The 15,110-nt window shown below is 38.5% G+C and overlaps 1 protein-coding gene across 1 annotated transcript in view; it reads right to left on the reverse strand.

The window, feature by feature from the left end:
- Positions 1-4,908: 4,908 nt before the first annotated feature.
- Positions 4,909-15,110, reverse strand: part of skib (v-ski avian sarcoma viral oncogene homolog b) — a 110,409-nt gene continuing 100,207 nt past the window's right edge. The window contains exons 5-7 of the mRNA XM_057845107.1: positions 9,791-10,071; positions 9,422-9,652; positions 4,909-6,476 (exon numbers count right to left, since the gene is read on the reverse strand). Coding sequence (XP_057701090.1) covers positions 6,309-6,476; positions 9,422-9,652; positions 9,791-10,071 — 680 coding nt within the window. The 3' untranslated portion in view covers positions 4,909-6,308. The remainder of the gene's footprint in view (positions 6,477-9,421; positions 9,653-9,790; positions 10,072-15,110) is intronic.

Here is a 15,110-nt window from a genome sequence, read left to right on the forward strand (position 1 = left end):
ATGGAGGGATTTTAACGCGACCAATAGGAAGGAGGAGCAAGTAGACACTCCATACACCCGTCAGTTATAAATGCTGTATATGCATAAACTAATACACGGTTCAAGGATGTATTATAAAGAAACATTTGGATTTTTATTTTCTGGGCACTTTGTCACTTTTATGTAAGGCTGATTCCAGGAAATTAGATGTTTTTCATGCACAATTAGGGTAGTCTCCCAACAGTAGGTCGCACTTCAATACTAAAGTCAAAGATACTGGAGGGTCTCCATTCGCTCCTGATGCTGCACTATAAGTAGGTAAATGATGACACTGTTAAAGTACTTAAAGGGAAAGACAAGACCTTTATTATGTTCATACTCAGGGGTGAAAGTGGCTAGAATTTCTTGCCGGAACTCCCTGACGTGAAGGTTGCCACGGGGCCAGAAATTTAATTAATTTATTTATTTTCCCCCTTTCATTTTTGTGTATGTGTGTGTGTGGGGTGGGTGTCAAACCTCTTGAACTACTGAAATAAAAGAAAACTGTTTTAGCAGTTATTTTTATAACACATACAAAAACTGATTTTCATTCAAAATGGTATTTTTTAAATGATTTGCAAATTAAAAGTTAATAAAACAGCAATAACCCCAACCTCCATCTCCTAATTTTTTATTTTCCCTCGTTTCCTCACATACTAAATGCCAAATCTCAATTTTAACTACTTAAGAACATAGGATGTACTAGTGTAATAAAATTGAAGTTAATGTACACATTTACTTTTTTTTTTTTTTTTTTTAAATAAAGATGTATGTAACATACATTCAGAAAAATAAGTACCAATGACTTATATTATGCAGCGTGAAATGGGATATATTTTGAAGATCGCGCAAACATTGGCTTTTTTAAATCATAAGGAAATTAATAATTAGCCTAACATAAATGAACAGTCCAAAGTGCACATTGACAGCTAAGATGTACTGAACCTCCCCATCAGAGCAAATAAAACTAAATATGATAAATAAGCTTCCTCAAGTCTTTCGTTGCTCTTAAAGATTTGATCCATTTTATGTTGCATTGCCCTTTTTTTGGCTGTTGTAGAAAACATGCACATTTGAACCAATCAGAGCTAACTATCTCTGCTGATCATATGTCAGTATGTCAGCCAATTGAACGGATAAATGAGTCCAGGCGTTTTGCTTTGCTGCGTGCATTCGCACATTGACGTGACTCATCATCGTCAGACTCTTGTAACTGCAGCAGCTGGGGAAACCTCCATGCCATCCGTGGAATAAAATAAATAATAAATATTGGTGGAAACAGATTACGCTAGACAAGCACTTTATTATGCATGTTGTTAACACTTGTGTATGTAAATCTGATGTTGGTAGATTGTTTTCTTGGAGATGAAATGCATGTGTGGCAGCTAAGCATTTTTTTTAATATAGCTTTTTGACAGTTGCCATCATATTTTTGGAATCAAAGCACCGTGTACTGCATTTCGGCCCTGAATCTTATACCGGAACAGCATTATGGCCCTAAATCTTATGCTGGAACTCCGTTCTGGCCCTGAATCTTATACCGGAACTGCCCCTGTTCATACTACTTTACTACTATTTTAGCCAATCAAATGTGTGTATCCAAATTTACCCAGTATTATGCCTTAGTATTATGCCCGGGACTATCACCGGACGAGGCGTGTGTGAAAGCGCGCGTTTGATTTCCGGGTCACAGCACGATGGCTGATGACGTAAATATCATGGCGGGCCCATTGTTATTTCCTCTTTCTTCGCAGTAAGACGAAAGCCGTAAACAAACATCACGAATATCAACATGGCAAACTGGAAATGGCAAAATTAAACTGAAAACAAAACGAAATTGCTACTGGATCATAGAGCCGAGGAAGAGAGTCCATCGTCCGTCTTTAGAAATGTATGGTTTATTTTGTCGCCGATGTTAGGGTCTGCAACTGCAGAAACAATGTGGTACCATAAAGCAGAAAACGATGGAGGGAGGTGTTCAAGGGTTTATTAAATACAAACAAAAATACACGTGATCGCGGAAAAGGGGGAGTGACACAATGGGTCATTGAGAGTAGGTCGATGGGGATCAAATATACTAACCTAAACAGTGGCCAGAGAGCCACTAAGACAACAAAACATACACTCAAATACCGGCACAACCTAGTGGATTTAAAAAACCAGGGCGGCGGACAACCAAGCTAGCAAATGCACAAAATTCGAGAGCACAAGGTGTCGAATGGCGCCCAGCAAGTTAATATCTCTGCATCCTTCTCTTGGATCGCCTAGGCTTAAATACGGTACGACGTCGGGAATGCTCCCACAACCGGCTCTGTAACAAAACACGATCTGACCAACGGGAATTTACCATAATATCTGTGTGAAAGGGGCTTTTGTTGTCAATGCAACAGGGCATTGGTGAGTTTAATTCAATTGTTGTGGGAGGAGTTGCATGACTCTTTTATCTCTTTAAATATATTGTGTATGTACTACGTATATATATGTGTATGTATATATATATATATATATGTATATATAGAATTCTGCTGAAAAAGTAGCGGGTATTTAAAGATAATCCAACAACAATTTGCCTTTCAGACCCCGCGTATTGGTCAGCTTTCTTTCTGAAAGAAAGAAGAAAAAAGAAGTCCTGTGCTAAAGAGAAAAGCAATCCCAATGACAAAGATTTTAACATGTATTTTACAAATTAAATGACTCAATGAATCATTTTTTTTTTCTTATGAACGGTTTTCAAAAGCTTTATTGGTGGATTTTCTCAAGTTAAAGCGCCACACAGAAATTCATAAATTTAATTGTGTAAGCAGGATCTGGGTATTATTATTTAATCACAGGTGTTTTAGCTTATTTCAATTTTTTTTAATTTAAATGGGCTATTATTTATTTTATTATGTGTTTATATTTTACAAATGTGATGTAGTATTCATTTATATTGTATATTTTATGTTGTATTACTTTAGTTCCTATGTGAATATTAGTTCCTACTTGTTTTGTTGCGGTAGGAGGGTTTTGTATTGAACACGGGGCCGTGTGGGTTAAAGTGGGTTACCATTGCATATTAGTTTGAAAATCGACCGGATCCACTGTATTTTTACACGAGTGACTTCCGGTCTGTCCGATCCTAGCTACCGGAAGTAGTATTGATGCAAGAGGGTCGCGTGTCGCGTCAAATAATAAACTCTGCCGTTCTTTTCGCGTGCGTTGTGTTGAGCCGCTTCTGGGACGCGTCTAACACGCGGCCGCACTGCGACTGGTGTGCATTGGCTGATTGACTTTAACGCCCGCGTTTCACTGCATTCTTGGGCCGGCCACGTTGTCATGCCGTTGACGTTTCTGGGTTATACTGTTCTACCGTGTTGGTCCTCATTATAGTAGAGAAGGCGGAGTAAATATAATCTACACAAAGAAACTGTAACCCGATCGACTCACAGCCTCGAAAAGTCAGGGTTACATTACGTCAGAAACTTGTTCGGTACGCCTCCTTTCCGAACCGAACACCACATACCGAAACGGTTCAATATAAATACATGTACCGTTACATCCTTAATATATATCTCAAAATATTTTCTTTCTCAATCAAAAAAAAAAAAAAAAAAAAAAACAAACAAAAAAACAACTGAGTGACTGAATTAACAAAATCAAAATACTGTCAACAAATAAAATCCACCTTGTCCAAATACATTATTCCTATTCTGTTACACATAGGCCTATATTATTATCAGTTATATCATAAAAATCTTATGATGAACATGTCTTCTAATCACTGTGATATTATACTATTGGTATCATGTATGTGACTTTCTGGCGACCAGGCTGTAGAGCGACTTTGATGTCAGATGAGATGGGCTCCAGCACCCCCGCAACCATTTGTGAAGATAAGTGGTAATTTTCGGACGATAAACCGTTTCTTTTTTCCCTCATTTTGAATCATGTGAATTATATCTAGTGCGGCTTATTTGTTGATTTATTTGGGTAACAGGTAACACTTTGACAGCAGCGTCATAAGACTGCCATAAGATTGTCATAATTATGACATGACACTGTCATAGGCATCAATGAATGCTTATGACAGATGTCATTAAGTGTCATCCAGCAAATTATCTCACTAACTCCATTTATGTCCAGCTCAGATCTTTTACATCCATTTAAATGTGAGATAATTTTCCAGATGGCACAAAATGACATCTCTTCATAAGCATTATTTATAAGGTTCATAGCGGTGTAATGTCATAATTATGATGGTCTTATGACAGTCTTATGGCACAACTGTCAAATAAAGTGTTACCAAATATCATAACAAGCAATTAATGAAATAAATTGAACAGTAACCGAAAAAATATTTAGCACAAAACATGAATTTTGATTGTTATTTACATCTGTAGCGCTGCAAAGCATGCTAGGAGGCATGTTGGACAACAAGTGTTGACAGCAGGTGGCAGCAGAGGTAGTCTGTCTCTCCCAGGGGAAGGGAGAGATTGCATTGAGCAATGATGGCCAAATGAAGCTTTGCAGCCAATTGATTCAAAGCTTCATGGTGGTTCATTTGGTCTTATGACAGTCTTATGATGCTGCTGTCAAATAAAGTGTTGCTGTTTAATATCTTTTGGTGTAAATATCCAATAATACAGTACGGACAGCTGTGATTTATAGTCCAGTGCGGCTTATCTAAGAACAAATGCTGTTTTTATGTCAAATTTGGTGGGTGGCGGCTTACAGTCAGGTGCGCCTAATAGTCCGAAAATCACGGCATGTAGAAAATGAATTTTGATAGGGAGTATGCTTGAGCTCAATATTGCAATTTTTCTTTCGACACTTAAATGCCACAAAGTGTCCTTTTTGATGTTGTGGAAATTGTCACCCTATTCCCAGATAAGAACACACTCTTGAGAGCACTTGATGATTGACTTAGATTTTTAATTGGTAATATACACATTTTCCAAAGGGAAAAATAAAACAAAAAGAGGTGAAGGCCTACATCCAAACCAAAACTACAAGAGCATGAGCTACAGTAAGAAAATTCTGAGTGCTATATAACACTGTACCCAATAAACAGTGAGCCAAGGTAACATGATGATGGAATTGATAAGACATACACGTGTTTCTTGTCTAAACTAGGCGAGAACACCAAAAGAAGGCTCGGTTTCTACTCTACATCCAAGTTGCAGGTACAAACATTTCAATTGTCTTTCAGTTTTTTGGTCAGTGGCGTCAATATATATATTTTATATACTCTATTCATCTCAAATAAACAATCAAAGGGGACTTAGTTTAGTTTCATCCAAGTCTGCTGAATGCCCCATTGGTGTGATACTTTGAAAATCCCAATATAGGTTCTTTTTGGTTTCAAGTAAGAGCAAAACAAACAAACAAACAAACAAACAAACAAAAAAAACAGGAGCAAGCGACAAAATCTTATTTACAATATTCTCGTATTTACATCAGCGCATGAGGGAACGAGTGTTTCATTTTAACTTGTCTGTATCACGAAACGGGGAGCAATGCGAGGTTTGTTTCAAAAGTGCAATTCCTTGTTTTTTTTTCCTAAAGTAAAAAAATATTTGCTCGCTTCTCATTTTATATACGTAGAAATGCTGTTCATATAAACGCCATTTGTTTATTTAAGAGCCCTAAAAACGAATGCTTTCAAATGAGCCGTATAAATGTAATTACAGTACTAAATACAAAAACAACCCCAGAGGTACCGCATTCCGAAGGAAAAAAAAAACTGCCTTATCATTTCTTTTGTAACTTTGAAGCGTTAATTGCTGATAGGCATATTTTGAAAAATAAGAATGTACAAGAAGATATATAGGCTGAAGTCATATATTATATATTTATGAAAAAATGCATCCAATACTTCAGCTTTAAATGCGTACACGTTGGTATGTGGCTGCTTTTCTTGCCTATGGAATATACAACAAATATAATATCTTTAAAAGTTCATCCTCTACACAGTTATATTCATATTTATTTATATAAAAAAGCAAGCTGATATTAAAAGTGAATAGTGGTAAACAGGTGTCTCTTGGGTCCAGTGGTTTGCAGCGACACCTTGGAGTGTACCAATACTTTTGTGGCACCATTGTTGACTGTGTGACCGTTCCCTTCATATTCAAGTAAGTGTGATGTGGCCTCTCTCCAATTAGCTTATAACAAAACAGTCACTCATGGAGTTCTGGACATCATGCTTCCTTATCCAGTTTTCATTTCCTAAAAATTGCCCATCTTACTGATTCATCATACGTCCATAAAAGTACTCTTTTAATTGATTGTACGTCCGTTTTGTCTCCACTTTAGGACGGAGCACTTTGAGGCGTAGTGTCCTGAGCCGCCAGCTGGGACTGCAGGTCTCGAACGGCGGTTTCAAGGTTCTGGCGTGCCTCTCGTTCCTGCCGTAGTTCCCGACGCAGCTGGTCGCGGTCCGCCTCGGCCTGCTGCAGCTGAGAGTGCAGCTCGTCCATCTGGTGACGGGGGTGAAACAGGAGAGGTTAAAATAAAGCGGTTGATGTCTAAGTACAAGTACAGTTTGAGAGCGGGCAGTAAATTATAATATTTCAGTGCCATTGACGTAGAATCATTCGCTGCCAACCCCTCCCAGTTCATATGGATTTGATTTCTATCGCCATCCATGGTATTCAATGAGTTAAATGGTAATAGCGTACCGCACGAATGCTTTTTTTGACACCACCATCGTAAACTGGAAGAGGGTCAACATGGAAGCATGCTCTCATACAACCCATGCTAGTCCTGTTTGTTTTCTGCTGGTAATCTTTCAAAAAAGAACATGCCGAGTAAACACTGATGCTATGGAACTTGTAGAAACTACTCTAGACATTACAACATATGAAGGATATTTTCTTCATACATTTCCCGAAGCCAAAAACTCAGAAGAAAAAAATGTGAACAATGGATCCAAAAGACCAGTTTAACGCCAGCAAGGTGAAGTCATTCACCTAAATATGCAGTAAAAATTTTGTTGGGGGCAATGCAGTGGCGCCACCCCTATAAATTGGTTGGGCACCCCACTGGCCACCCCGCTTGCCAGTATATCGTTAGATTGTTGTAGCATCAGTTATGCATTTCATCCCAAATGAATGCGTTTATTTTGTTTTGTTAAATGTAGGGCTGTCAAATTTATCATGTTAACGGGCGGTAATTAAATTTTTAAAACTAACCACGTGAAAATATTTATCGCAATTAACGCATTCGCGGTACGACTCATTCACGCATTGCCGCAAACAGCCTACAATGGCGCCGTTTTACTTATATACAGAGATAAGAGGCAGAGTAGAGTAGATACAAGCATTCATTGGGGCTGTGCTTTTAATTGGCAAAAGCTTTGTCATCTCTCCCACAGCAACTATTAATATTGTGGGAAGCGACTTGGGGAAGAATGACAGGAGTTGATCTTTTTCTTAACACCCTGTAGTGTACCCAACGCAGAGAAGATATAGCATTTGCAGCCACCACACACAGTCATGGTTGCACCACTTCCCATCATGCATTTGGGCAGAACAGTTAAGTCGCTACAGTATCATTTACTGAAAGCTCAACAAATACACTAGATGGCAATATTTAGTCACAATATACAAACTCACATTTATCCTTTAAGAATTACAAGTCTTTCTATCCGTGGATCCCTTTCACAGAAAGAATGTTAATAATGTTAATGCCATCTTGTGGATTTATTGTTATAATAAACAAATATAGTACTTATGTACAGTATGTTGAATGTATATATCCGTCTTGTCTTATCTTTCCATTCCAACAATAATTTACACAAAAATATGGCATATTTTAGAGATGGTTTGAATTGCGATTAATTACGATTAATTTTTAAGCTGTGATTAACTTGATTAAAAATTTTAATCGTTTGACAGCCCTAGTTAAATGTACACCTTTTGCCTAATATATACATAACACAATAAAACAGAATTGTTGTGGAACTCAAAATGTTGACTGGACAGTTATTGACTATGCACATTAAATCATTAGTAACATCAAATATTACACAATACACCGAAGTATATCAGTAGCCGTGTTCTTAAGTCTTTCTGATAGTTTTCCCCTGACCTTTTTACTGCAATAATATTATGAAAACCTGAAATTATGGCTTTTAGTTTAGGCCACCCCAAGATTTTAAGTGGCGCCATCTGGCAACCCCTATGAAAAATTTCTGGAGGCGCCACTGGGGGCCATGGTCCTACAGATGACAATGCTGATCCATTGCCTGCCCCGAAGAGGTAGGCCATTTTGATATTTTTACTTATTTTTTCAGTGTGGCGTTTTGCTGTGCTGCTTGTCTGACAATGAATGACCTGAAAAAAATTAAAATAGTTTCCCACTGTCACTGTTGTTACATTTTCTCTTGTTAAGAAACAACTTTAGTGAAGGGGAAGTGTAAATAAATTAATATAATTAAGATTTGTTATCAATGAAAAAATGAAGTGTTCGTTGGCTGTCACTGAGTAGCATTTGCGATCGCTACACAAAAATAGCAATATAAATTACCCCCAAGAACGATCAGAGGTTGGATGCTCTGCATGTGTTGCAAAAGTGAGAGTTCTCTGCTAAAGCTTGACTGGATTACCTATGCTGGATGTCAATTAAACCAAAAGACAAATCCAATAGCAAGGAAGGCTTGATGGCGTACCGGCCTTTTTTATTCTTTTTTTTTTTACTACCTAGGACGTGATTGACTGACACTACAAATGAATCGATTAGTCGCTAATACACAATTTTTTTTAGTATAATCGCAGAACAAAACATTCTGTGGGTTATGAAAGATCAGTCTGTAATATTTGGAGCTCTTCTTTAAAAACTATTGGCAGTAAAAGACTTTTACTGAAATGTTTTACGTAACTGACATATTACATTTTTGGGGTGATTTGCCTACCAAGCAAATATGGCCCAGCAACAGTCCGTTTTGGTTCAGTGACCCTGCTTATCCAGCAGATGGTGCTGCGGTGAAAGAAAAAGATTACGGCGTTGGAAGTTGGAGTGGAAAAAATGAGGGTGCGTAAATACAAAAAAACAAAACAAAACAAAACAAAAAAACTTGCAAATCAGTTGAGCAGCACAAAATATTTACAAACAAATTACATTTAAATACTTCTTTTACATAAATAAATTTTTATATAAACTGATGGTCATACAACGTGATAAAGTGAGCTAATTTACCCGACATTTTTGCTGTCGATGGATATTTTGTTTTTTTTTCCTGCAATTTTTTTTTCAGTAGGGTAAATATATTGTGTAAAACGTGCTGTAGTACATACATACTTGAATATATTTTAAAAACCCAATCTTTTTTTTTTTTTTTTTTTACTCGATTCTGATCCCCTGAAAATGAAGTGATAAGATCCCTAGTGAATGCATTATGTTTCGGGACGCCATCGCATCTCACCTGTGCGGAATACTTGACGCGAAGTCGCTCGGCCTCGCATCCTTTGTCGCAGCCTCTCTGCTTCCTCTCATGTTCCAGTTCTTTCTTGAGCCTGCCGCACGCTTCCTCCGCTTCTCTGGTCTTTCTCTCCCAGTCCACGCGGAGGCGCTCGATCTCCTTTCGGAGGTTCCTTTTTGCCTCCACAGCTTCGCGGAGGCGGCCCTTCTTGGCCACCTTCACAAACTCCAATTCCTGCCAAAACAACGCAAAATGATTGGAAGTTGACCTAATTTTAATATCTTTTACAACAGAAGTAACTTTGAAAGAGCGGTATGCAAAGATTTTTTAATTCAACACCCTCAGGCCACAAAATTGAACATATTTGGTTACCTGCTGAAGGCTACGTTTTGCCTGTACGGCGGCGGCCAGCTTCTCTTCTTGCTTCAGCCTCATCTTGACCACCTCCTGCAGGAGTTTCTCTCGAGCCTCTTTGGTGTCCACACCAGCGTACAGCGTCTGTCTGAGAGCGTCTACCTCGGGGCAGATGGGTCCTGACAGCCAGGTCGGCGCCTCCCGAGGTGGAGAGCTGCCCCTGGTCTGGGGGGTTTGAGTTTGAGGGGTACTGCTGCATGCTGAGGGGGGTGAAGCCAGGGAAGATGCTGGCAGTGGACCTGCACACAAACAATTGGAGTTGGGGGATGTGAAACATTTTGAATAGCTCTTTAAAAGTTTTGAATACCGTAATTTCCCGAATATAAAGCACACTCCCCCCCCCCAGAATCAACTTGTAAAATCATGGTAAGCATTATGCAGCAATCCGTTGCCGAACATTACGGTACATGACGTCACCATTTTGTTTCGTTAATACTTCACTCTGATTGGTCGAATGATTTCGTCTGTGTTAAATTCTGCTTTTTTCACTCTTCATAAAGCACAGAATTTAGTTTCTTGAACTCATTTGAGTCAACGTTTATTGCAACTCGGCAACTCGGACCATAACAAACGTAACACAACACAGACTTCCTGTGTCCGTCAACTATATCTGTCCATCGGGAAACTCACACCCAAAAAAACAATAGTTCCCCTTGTTACAGTAGCGATGTGCTCGTTTCGATTTCCGACTTCGGTACTCACTTTTATTTTACCGTATCAATCCATGGAAGAAATATTTATTCATCATGATGAAACGATCAAATTATACAGCAGCCTTTAAAAGAAAAGTCACATCCGTTTTGTTTTCTCCTGGATTTTGGTAAGTTGGAGAAGTTGTCAGATCATATTATTACCGCGCATATTGTCAGTTTACGGTAATGTTTTGAACTACCACTGTGCTATGCTTTGTGCTGTGTTTCACCAGTCAGTAAAATGACATTTCTGTATCTGTACACGAGCTCTGTTTTCTTGTATTTTTCTATTTATTGGTGCTAAAATTAGGATGTGCATTATACACGGGTACAATAATTTCCCCTAGATTTTACATGTAAATTTGGGCTGCGTGTTATTCACGGGTGAGCCTTATATTCGGGAAATTACGGTACTTCATTTTGTAGCATTTATTGTAATAATTGTTCTAGTGTCTTTTTTAATAATAAACAGAGGTTGGCAGTAACGTATTACATTTACTCAGTTATATTTACTTGAGTAACTCTTTGCGAAAAATGTACTTGTTACAGTAGTTGTACAACGCAATCTACATATTTATGGGGTCAGATTAGTCTCATAAGTACTCGTACACACATTGTGGGATTCATAAACACATAGCATGCGAAACACACACACATTGTGGGATTCGTACACACATTGTGGGATTCGTAAACACATAGCACGCGAAACACACACACATCGTGGGATTCGTACACACATAGCACGCGAACCACACACATTGTGGGATTCGTAAACACATAGCACGCGAAACACACACACATTGTGGGATTCGTAAACACATAGCACGCGAAACACAAACACATTCACCAAATGTGTGTGTGAATTGTTTTACGCGCATTTGTAACGTGCTTCCAATTACAAATTCCCACTTACGAATACAAATTCCCACTTACGAATGTGTGGATCGTTTTGATACCCGTCATGCGCAACTGAGAAGAACACATGCATTTTTTTAACTGGAGCCCGTCTTCAGCCAATCAGACGTCTTCCTCTTAAACAGCCAATCACAAGGGCTGGGCTGTTTCGTTACGTCACTGCTGTGCGCCTTCAAGTCCGGCTGGAGATTCCTTTTAGACTACAACGCAGTTCATGCGGTTGTCGTGCGGGTAAGTAAATTTCTAAAGTATTTTCTTTTTATAGTGCCTTTTGACCACTAACCTATGTAAGCAATTACATATACACGAAATACTTAATTGGAATATTGTTGATATTGCAAGACGAAAGCGTAACGAAGTTAACGTCTCATGATAAGGAGTAAACACTAGCTTCCTTGCTTCTATTGTTGTCGTTGGAAGGGAGTAATATTTCTAAAGTATATTCATTGTATAGTGCGTTTTGTCCGCTAACCTCTGTAAGCAAATACATATACACGAAAGACTGAATTGGAATATTGATGATATTGCAAGACAAAAGCGTAATGAAGTTAACGTCTAAGCAGTAAACATGTTGCTCGCCAAAGTTTTAATGGCGATTCGGTTATTGTTCAAGAGAGATTTTTTTACATTATAGCCGGTTAACAGCGTACGGAAGTTAGCATTGTATGATATAAGCATTAAACATTTGGGTCACCTGGGTTTTAATGGAGTTTCGTGCTTGAAATCATACAGAAATTAACCATATGGCTAGTGACCCAATTAAGCCATTATATTTTGAGAAGGCTAAGTCCTATATATATTAAAATTTTTCAAAAAAGCTTAACTGCTAATCATTGTTTTCGGGAGTGTATGTATAAAGTATTTGGAAGTCATTTTTCAAATTTGTCTTTCTGTGCATGTGCTTTACAGTTGGTGTACAACATGGAGAAGAGGTTCCAGGAGATTTTCAATTTTATGTCTAGGGGTGAATTCCCTAATTTATAGTGAATCTCAGAAATGTGCTTTAAGAAGATATATGCAGAAGCTCAAACTGAAGGGTGAGTAGGCAAAGTATTTGTGATGTTGCTGTTATTTATAATATATATATATATGTGTGTGTGTGTGTGTGTGTGTGTATACAGCTATATAATTGTTATTTGTGTGTATTTGTGTTTATATGTGATCCAGTCCCAAACAGAAGCACGATCACTGTTTAATGAAGTACACTCGGCTTCAATTGGTGCACACACAGGCACTGTTAAAACCAGATCCTCAATGTACTCCAGAAATTATTGGGATGGCATGACGGTGGACATTGACTGGTGGGTATGTGATGGTTTATTTCTGCATTTTGTCACTAACTAATTTTGGTGAGCTATTTCAGATCTTATTAACCTGACCCGTTTCTCATGACGATTTGTTTTAAGGTCTCTGAATGCGACGGATGTCAGAGGACTGGTAACTCTTTGGCTGTGTGTGACACAGCCATTACAAAGCATTAAGGTATATTTTCATACTGACCGTGTGTAATCAAATAAAGAAATGTATTTGTGGTTTTTATTACATGCGTGAAAAATTGGAAACAGCTTTGTCTAATGCAGTGCTTCTCAATTATTTTCTGTTACGCCCCCCCAAGGAAGACGTAAATGTTTCGCGCCCCCCCCCAACTCTCTGCCGCCACTGTAAATAGTATCATTCGTCTATATTACTATTATAAGTACGCCTCAGCCTAACATTGTGTCCTTTTTTTTCTATTAAAGAAAAAAAGTAACATAGATCAACTTATAATAAAGTATAACTTTTTTAACATTGTGTTGCTTGTAACAGAAAAGACTTAATGCGCATCAATTTGCCTGAAGTTAAAAAAAAAAAAAAAAAAAAAAAGTCACATCCAAACTGTAAAAATACACTCAAGGTACATTTTTGACCATTTGATACTGAAAAATAAAATGTAATAAAATCAGTAAATAATAACAAATTCAAATTGATTAGAAACATTTACTCTTCAGGACAACATGCCAAAAAATTTGACCGAAAAAAAACAAAACTGAATAGAAGGGGGGAAAAAGGTCTCTGGACAGAAGGAAAGTTTTTATTTTCGCTGATTCACCACAGTGCTCACTGGTTTACTGATATAACACTGACAAAGCGGGACGATTGTGACAATTGGCAATATTCGGCACATTTTCGCTGAAAATCAATCAAGCGGCTTGTCAATGAGATTGAGGTCTAATGTCTTTAAGTGGCGTCTTAACTGATTTGGCTTCTCCGCTATAATCATTTTTAGACTCAGTAAACAGTGGTCTTTCCTCATTTCCCACTATATTAAAAGTCAAAGGCAAACGGCCCGAAAAAAGCGCATTCTCGGCGGCCGAGGGAGAACCGTAGGTGAGGGCGGTGGTCGTGACGATCCCAAGCCGAAAACGGCACTTCTCGGCCGGACACGTGAGAAAGACAGTGGGTCGCTGCGTGAGTCCAGCTCTGCATGAGTCTCTTCCGTGTGCTCTTGCTTACTTCAAAAATACTGCACGCACTTTGAAAATGAGAGCGCCACTGCCACCCACGGAGTGGATGTGCAAGTACACTTTATTCTAGTACGGCAAAAAAAAAAAAAAAAAAAAGCATGTTCCCCGAGGTCACTCGCGCCCCCCCTGGCATCGCTCTGCGCCCCCCTGGGGGGGCGCGCCCCACCATTTGAGAAGTACTGGTCTAATGTCACGCATGTATTTAATATTTGGACATGCGTGAAAATTAGGTTTTTATGTGTTCCCTTCATATCAAGGTGGGAGCCATCTACCCAGATTAAGTTAAAAACTTCAAAGATAAAACATGGTGCTCTTCAGATTTTGTAGGAATAGCTGTAAGAGATATGTTCAATATTGGATTTGCCTTTCACAGGTGTCTGCTGTTTGGGAGTTGGTTGGGATAGACCTGACTGGGCCTCTCCCAAAAACCAAGGATGGCTTTCAGTACATTCTTACTGCCACCGATTATTTTTCCAAGTGTGTTGAGGCCTTTCCTTTAAAAAACAAAACAGCATCAGAAGTGGCATAACGTATCTGCTCAATTGTTTATAGACACAGATGCCCCCAAAGAATCCTGTCCGACCAAGGAAGAGAATTTGTCAATTAGGTATCTGAATGCATTAAATTATTTTCACAGTGGGATTTTGGCATTGTTGTTTTCCCCCTTTTTTATTTATTTTTTATTTTTTTAATTGGATTTATTTACAATGTATCAATTTTTCAGCTCAACGATAACCTTTGTGCCTCCTGTGCATTGAAAGGAGTGTTACAGCTGCATATCATCCTAAGACGAATGGGCTGGATGAGAGGACAAATGGCAAACATAAAACGGCAAGTTGTTGTTGGTGTTCTAAAATGTATATCTAATTGTACCCTTCTACTTCGTACAGCTCTTACAAAATTGGTGAACGACTGACAGGATTTGTTTGGTGGTTTGGCCTATTCAGTAGATAATTTTGACCGGATGGTCATCTGGTCAAGTGCCGTAAATAATAACTTTTTTGATTTAACAATGTTGTGTTTTCAGTTAAATTACTGTGGGCTGCAGAGGATCAAGGCAAGGTGGAGGCTGTCGTTGGACCGTATAAATTATATGACACATCTTTTCATACGCTAAAAGGCAACGGCTGGCTGTCTGATGAAGTCAGTGGGAGCAATAAGTGTTTA

The sequence above is a fragment of the Corythoichthys intestinalis genome, chromosome 9 (genome assembly GCF_030265065.1).
Source record: "Corythoichthys intestinalis isolate RoL2023-P3 chromosome 9, ASM3026506v1, whole genome shotgun sequence".
In the NCBI taxonomy this organism is placed as follows: Eukaryota; Metazoa; Chordata; class Actinopteri; order Syngnathiformes; family Syngnathidae; genus Corythoichthys; species Corythoichthys intestinalis.